This window comes from Tachysurus vachellii, chromosome 25 (genome assembly GCF_030014155.1).
Source record: "Tachysurus vachellii isolate PV-2020 chromosome 25, HZAU_Pvac_v1, whole genome shotgun sequence".
Classification (NCBI taxonomy): domain Eukaryota; kingdom Metazoa; phylum Chordata; class Actinopteri; order Siluriformes; family Bagridae; genus Tachysurus; species Tachysurus vachellii.
Window position 1 is genome coordinate 1,000,802 of NC_083484.1, and position 7,213 is coordinate 1,008,014.

General features: G+C 39.5%; 1 protein-coding gene across 2 annotated transcripts; it reads right to left on the minus strand.

Annotated features, from left to right (window-relative positions):
- Positions 1-253: 253 nt before the first annotated feature.
- On the minus strand, positions 254-6,780 carry arxa (aristaless related homeobox a). 2 transcript variants are annotated; one of them, XM_060861642.1, is made up of 5 exons: positions 6,443-6,780; positions 5,014-5,560; positions 3,744-3,789; positions 1,600-1,922; positions 254-1,414 (listed from the first exon to the last, which is right to left on the minus strand). In XM_060861642.1, the coding sequence occupies exons 1-5, from the start codon at positions 6,618-6,620 to the stop codon at positions 1,153-1,155; spliced, it is 1,356 nt and encodes a 451-aa protein (XP_060717625.1). In that variant the 5' UTR covers positions 6,621-6,780; the 3' UTR covers positions 254-1,152. The 2 variants fall into 2 exon arrangements, with proteins under 2 accessions (XP_060717625.1, XP_060717626.1); XM_060861643.1 differs by having other exon boundaries at positions 1,331-1,446.
- Between the last annotated feature and the right edge of the window lie 433 nt (positions 6,781-7,213).

The following is a 7,213-nucleotide window of genomic DNA, read 5'->3' on the forward strand; positions in this document are numbered from 1 at the left end:
TAGACACGACTAAAATATAAACCGGTCTGTATGGACTATTCTTAAAGAATGATATTAATAATGATAATTATGAAGTAAAGCGTGTTAAATGAATTCAAATGGAAGCACGTGCGTACATTATATCCTATACTATATAGTTTCGGTTCTTGTTTTTTTTTTTTAATGCATGCTGTACATTTTTTTTGTCTACATTTATCACTTAATTCAATAAGAATAATATTAATAATAATGAATTTTTAATAATGGTTGGGGTTTCCATTTCATCAGATTCATTCAGCAGATTTATTCATACTTCACACATCTGCTTGGCTGCCAAAAAAAAAAAAAATAATCCAGCAAAGTCTCTGGTGGAACAGCAGTGTGTCCTGCTGTGGATCTGAACAGTCCACAGGGTCGACATAAATAATCATCCACAAACCTAAAATTTTGTAAAATGAACATCTACTAGGAAACATTCATACAATACTACATCAAGTGAATTTCAAGTGTACACCTTTTTAAGCTCAAGTCCCCCCAATTCAATTCATCTTTACAGTGCTAATGTGTGTTTATATATATATGTATTTATGTCTGTATATACAAATAGGCTACTCTTAACAGATCAATGAGCAAGCAATCTGAACTTCATTATTGTCCTTTGATGACAGTGGTGGTTAATTTTCTTCCTATAGATAATAATTAACACGAGGGTCGAAGGGGTAATCTTCACAGAGATGGCGGGAGGGTTTTTTCCTCGTATCAGTTGATGAATTTGGTGATAGTGTGATTTGGAGGGTTCTAGCAGTTCCCTTTGGCATATTGACCTCCTCCTCTGGTTCCATGCTGGAGCTGATGCTTCTTGCCGAGAAGAATTTGTTGCTATTTTGTGTGTGACTGCTGTCACCACATCCTTGACCTCCCAAAAATAATACATAAAATGGAGTGGTTTTCCTAAGTACAATTTCACTGGCTGTTGCTTGGCAGTGTAGCTACATTGCAAACTGGGGTTCAGGTCGTTGATGGAGGATGTTCAAAAAGGATGGGTGCTGTAACAGTGCATTACGCCTCCAGATCTCTGACAGCTCGATCCGTGTGCTGTTGCACTGTGGATTTGGTCATGCTTTGTTATTATTATTATTTTTAGTAAGGGGTTTATTTTTCAGAGCAACAGCTTCAGCAGACCTCCTTCCCCGTAGCACTGGCAGGCAGGATGTTCAGTTGAGTGAGCTGAGCTGAGTGTTCTTTTGCTTTAAGACGTAGCGCGGCAATGCTTGAGGCTCGTCGGTCAGCAGCCGTGGAGGAAGAGGACGAGGCGGTGGGTGGATCCGTTAGGCCTGCGGGCGGCTGCACAGGACTTTCTACTGGTGGTGTGGTTTGGCGCAGGAGAGCAGCGGCCGTGGAAGCGCTTGTCAGGGGACCCATGCTGGAGAAAAGTCTGAGCAGAAGAGTCAAGCTAATTAGACAATTCTAAAAAAAAAAAAAAAAAAAAAGAATCTTCAAGTTTGTGACTCTGTGTGGACTTTCCTAAACATCCTCAGAGGTTAAGCAAGAGGTGTTTTAAATTATTAAATTTCTGGGCATTTCCCTGTGATCATGAGCTTGTTCTTCATGCCAGCCTACCTGCCAAAAGTGGGTCCAATGAAGGCCGGATGGCGGAACATGGCGGTGCCCAAGAAGGTGCCCAAGCCAAGGGGCGTAGCAGGAGGAAGGGCGGAGCTGTTATGTGGTGGTGCCAGTCCTGGGAAAGCAGCGGCTGCTGCAGCGGCGGTCCAGGCAGACTCCAGAGCTGGGTGTGGGTGAGGAGGAAACGGGCCTCCCTCTAGATAGTGACTCAAGGGATGGGCTGCTGCTAGTGGACCAGGGAATGGCAGACCTGGAGGATGAGACTGAACTCCTGCCTTCTCTCTCTTTCTCCATTTTGCTCTACGATTCTGGAACCACACCTGGACACAAAGAATGCATTTTTAATATATATGCATGATGCTTTAAATCACTATAGTCTGATTACAGTTACCTATTAAAGCCATTTCTATCATCATTGTATCATCTTCTCATGAGAGCCTCCTAAGTTCATTTTGTATTCCAAATTGTGTACTACTCTGCATGCTTGTCTGAGCTTGACACTGTAATCCGTGTGCAATATTTGCTTCGCTTTAATGAGGTGACAAATAGGCGGAAAGTCAAGGGTAATTACATGACCCTAAGCCCCACTCCCTTATGGTCCGTTAGCCTAACTTTTGCTAATTAAAAACTGTTTTTAGGCTGCACCGAGGGGAAAAAACCTGGGTGAAGTGTGGTAATTAAGAGGCGTGTTCACAAAGGATTTGGGAATAACGGCTTGAACGGGGGCCAGTAACAATTAATACGCTTTAAATGAAAATTCCTAAAAATGCAAGTGACTTTGAAAGGGTATTTATCTTTCCCACGGGTGCCCCAAACCATTGCTGCACTGGTGGTGTATATGGGCTATTACAGTGCCAGGGCCTAGAGACGAGCATGTTCGCAATGAGGACATTGTCAACAGTGACTCTATAACCTACACACACACACACATAGCGGCTCTTTTGCATTACAGGGGCCCTGGGGAATTTATGAGTTTTATCACCTCCTGATCGAGCCCATTAAGTGATTTGTTCATCCGCAGTCCCAAACAGACATCTGTTGTTTTATGTTGGCAATAACCCTGCCATGTGTTTGTACTGTCTCTTTGGTTATGGGAGTTGAGCTTGATCATGCAAGCTTTGAATAGGCAGGATTGGACGGAGGAGGAGGGGGAGGAGGAGGTTGAGGGTGGTGGTGTGTGAGGGATGGAGGGGGCGACAAACACCTTTAATAGTCTCACTTGTTCCAAGTGCAAAGCATCGGATCAATGCTGGTCTATTGCAATCACAAAATGGGAAATCAAATAGCATTATCCTCGCACCCTCCTCCCCCTCCCCCTCCTCCCCCCACCGCACAGGGGCGATGTGAATTCAAACACCATTTTCTCGGTGGAATAGCAGTGTTTGCTCTTGCGCTAAGTGCGCTTTTACGAACGGCAAGCGCGTCCGTGTAATTGCCGTTAAAACGCTCGCTCTATTGCATGTAATAACTTTCGATAACAGGAGAAATCTCCGCCGTGACGTCGGGAGTCGTTTAACACAGCTGAAGGCTACACTTTCAAATGAAATTAAATATAGACCATTAGCCAGATATAGCACACGTCGCTTAGCACAAATCCCCGGAACTCTCGGAAATCTTAATGCTCTACTTAAAACAATTATATATATATATATATATATATATATATATATATATATATATATATATATATATATATATATATAGTGTGTGTGTATATATATGTATATAGATATATATAAGATATATTAGATATATTTTATGTATGCTCATAGACGCCGCTGTCCTTCAATAAAAAATACATTTCCAAAATAATCTCCCTCATTTCTTGTTTAATTACAACGATTATTATTTATAAATTTTTTATACATATTCACAAAGGGTGAATTAAAATGCTTGCATTATTCTATTTTCAGTCGGAGAACCTGATTTAACAGCTTTACAACAAATAATCTTTATCAGATGTGCTAGTGGCACCAGTGTAATAATAATAATAATAATAATAATAATAATAATAATAATAATAATAATAATAATAATAATAAGGTGAGAATTACTATGTAATATGGCCTGAAGTTCTAATGCATTAATCTGCAGAGCTGTTTGAGGCTTTATGGAAGAGAAGAAGAGCAGCGCATCTTTACCTGCACACGCGCTTCGGTGAGGTCCAGGCGCATCGCGAGCTCCTCTCTGAAACATCACACAAAAACACATCCAGCTCAGAAAAATGATGGCAGACACAAACCTAAACAAACAGAAGCCGTTAAATAGATTTAGCACTATTTTTCTTTAAATTGTAGAATCTCTCTCTCTCTCTCTCTCTCTCTCTCTCTCTCTCTCTCTTTTAATTCTTGTCTCCTTTCTGAAAGCTTTAACTACATAATGACAGAAATGTCTATTGAAAGTGAAAAGGGGCCGCGTCACTATTCACTATTTTGTGATGAGAATGGAGGCCAATTACAATTAAGATTTATTAATACAGCGAAACACTTTCGTTATTTCTTTTATTTATTTCTTTATTTTTTCATTTTATTTTATAAAAAAATAAAACTTCTGCTTTGTTGCTGTGATAAATCTGATTCTGTCAGTTATACATGAGAGCATCAGCTAAATATCCGCTGAAAAATATGTTAGATTAGTTCATGTTAGAACGAGCTGTTATTGTTCTTCTTCTCTTTCTATCTCTTTCTTTCTTTCTTTTTTTTATCTTCGTCGTTACAAAAACAATCATTTTATAGGAAACATTTTATAGGACGATTGTACGAGTTTTGCCATATTTGGATCCTGCACAACAATTTACGCGGCTTAGAAACGCGTATTATGAATTTACAATAACTACAGGCTCTTAAAATATGTAATGTGAAAAACAAAAACAAATGGTTTCTCAAACAATTCATAGACGACATGAATATATAATGCGCGTTTCGGGTAATAAAATAGAATTTAATCTTAATTTTAAGGAATTTACATTATTTATTACATTAATTTTATTTATATTCTTTAAAGCCAGCAGAAAACCTGAAACCTGAAAATCCAGTGTGTCATAACAATAAAAGTGTGTTTGTGTTTTAATGTTGGGCTGTGATCATTTATTATTATTATTATTATTATTATTATTATTATTAGTGGCTATTTTTAGGTTCGACAGTTATGACCGAGCAGTATTTTATATAGTTGTTTTATATATCTATATATGTTTTATATGTATTATATTATGTATTTGTATAGATGTGAGGATGTAGAATTTTGTAACCTTATATAAACAGATTTTTTAATCCACCGCCTCAACAACAACAACAACAACAACAACAACAACAACAACAATAATAATAATAATAATAATAATAATAATAATAATAATAATAATAATAATAATAGTAGTAGTATTTGGATTTTTGGGGTAAGTGTAGGTACCTGGTGAAGACGTCTGGGTAATGGGTCTTTTGGAAGGCCCTCTCCAGCTCCTCTAGTTGGTAGCTCGTAAACGTGGTCCTGTATCTCCTCTGCTTCCTCTTCAGCATGCCTTCCTCCGAGTCGCTTCCTGCAGACAGACACACGCTGTCCTCTCCGTCCTTCACATCTGCGTCGTTGCGCGGACTCGGCTCGTCCTTGGGCGACAGGCCATGCTCGGCTCCGCACGCCTCCTCCTCTTCTTCCTCCTCCTCTTCCTCCTTCACTGCGTCCTCCTCGAACTTGAGTGCTCCGAGTTCGGCCAGTTCCGGGCTGCTGCGCGCCTCCTCCAGCCCGCTGAACGGCGCGTTTTCCCTGTAAGACTTGCTCCGGCTGATGCTGACCTGCGGCGCCTGACTGATCTTCATGCCCTCGCAACCGAGCTCGACTTTCTCTCCGTGCTCCTGAAAAACCCTGGTGGCGTCCAAATATTTCCCTCCGGGGCCGTAGAGCCGGCGCAGTTTGGGAGGAAGGTGCATGTCCGAGTCAAAGGAGAGCTCTTTACTGGAAACTGAAACCAAAAAAATTAACATACATTAAAGAGAGAGACAGAGAGAGAGAGGGAGAGAGAGATATCACACCTGCAGGCTTTGAATCATGTAGTAATCTAGTTTTATCACAGTTTATCTCTGACTGCATGCACAGGTGTAAATGAGCTAACAGCTAAACATTTCACCTGAGAGTTTTTGAAATTTTTAGCAAAAATTATTTCTAATTTGTTTTTGTTTTTGTTTTTAATCTGGCGAACAAAACGAAACCCATTTATTTAGATTCATTCCTAAATAATAAATTTTACAAAGGTTAATATTTCCCTCCTTTAATATTTAAACATTTAATATTTAAACATTTGTTGTTAGTCTCCTAAATGTATTAAACAATAAAATAAATCCAAACCAACAATTCGAGCTGAATTCTATCTATTATTTCCTCTTATATTTCTATTAAAATATACATTTATTTATTGTTTATTAATATTCGCGTTATCATTTTAGACACTTTTATGTAAGATGGACAGAATGTTTCACGCTCCTGGAGTTTACAAGTTTAAGCTGCTGTTGTTTATTTTTATCTTGATTATTTCTTTATGGCTAAAATTGTTTATTATGTCGTTATTACACAGAAAACAACACGTATATGTTGTTATAAATGCTGATTACATTCACGAGCACTTTCCGTGTTCTGATTTCTGAACTATTCCGTCTGATATTAAACCGGACGGTATTTTAGTGGATCTTTGGCTTCTCGCGCGAGAAGAATCGCTTAAACTTCTCCAGGAACGCTGTCATATTGAGGTAGAAATGCTTTCTAAAGGCTTTTTGTTCATCTTCCAGCGTGCGTTAGTGTATGAGAGTGTGTGTAGGTTTATGAGAGTGTAACAGAGTGTGTGTCGTACCTTCAGAACGCTGCTCATGCTCCGTGCGCGTTGGTAAACTTTGCGATCCCACCATTCGGACTTTGCAGGGACTCCTCCGGCCCAGAATGCTCTCGATGCAGTATGACGAGAGGACAGTCGGAGATTTGCTTTTACACTCCTTTCTGTCTCGCGCATCGTCGTCGAACTGACTGCTCATTTTATCTCTATATATTTTAGCCTCTTTTCCTCTTTTCTGCCTTCAGCGTTCAGTGAAGTTTCAGCTTGTGTGAGCGCTGTGCACTCGGTCTGCTCCTGTAACCTGAGGTCTCTCTCTCTCTCTCTCTCTCTCTCTCTCTCTCTCTCTCTCTCTCTCTCTCTCTCTCTCTCTGTGTGTGTGTGTGTGTAATGGTAAAGTATGGAGCTCCTCCGCGCTGCAGCTCCTCTCTCCATTCCGCCGCACTGACGTGGACCGACAATCTGATTGGCTCCCAGGAGGAAAAGGGGGATCTTTCAGTTTTCTCATTAAAGTTCACCGGCCTGAGAGACACACATTAGTCCAATAAAGACTAACTTCACACTTTAATTACAACAAACCTGCAGCATTTTTACTTAAAATATTTTTTTTGTCTCTATCTATCTATCTATCTATCTATCTATCTATCTATCTATCTATCTATCTATCTATCTATCTATCTATCTATCTCTCTCTCTCTCTCTCTCTCTCTCTCTCTCTCTCTATATATATATATATATATATATATATATATGTATGTATGTATGTATGTATGTATGTATGTATGTATGTATGTA

Coding starts and splice junctions, on each gene's coding strand:
- arxa (XM_060861642.1), bottom strand. CDS start 6,620: ATGAGCAGTCAGTTCGACGACGATGCGCGAGACAGAAAGGAGTGTAAA. Junction 3,790..5,013: donor TACCCAGACGTCTTCACCAG/GTACCTACACTT, acceptor GTGATGTTTCAG/AGAGGAGCTCGCGATGCGCC. Junction 1,415..1,599: donor ATTGGACCCACTTTTGGCAG/GTAGGCTGGCAT, acceptor TCTTCTGCTCAG/ACTTTTCTCCAGCATGGGTC.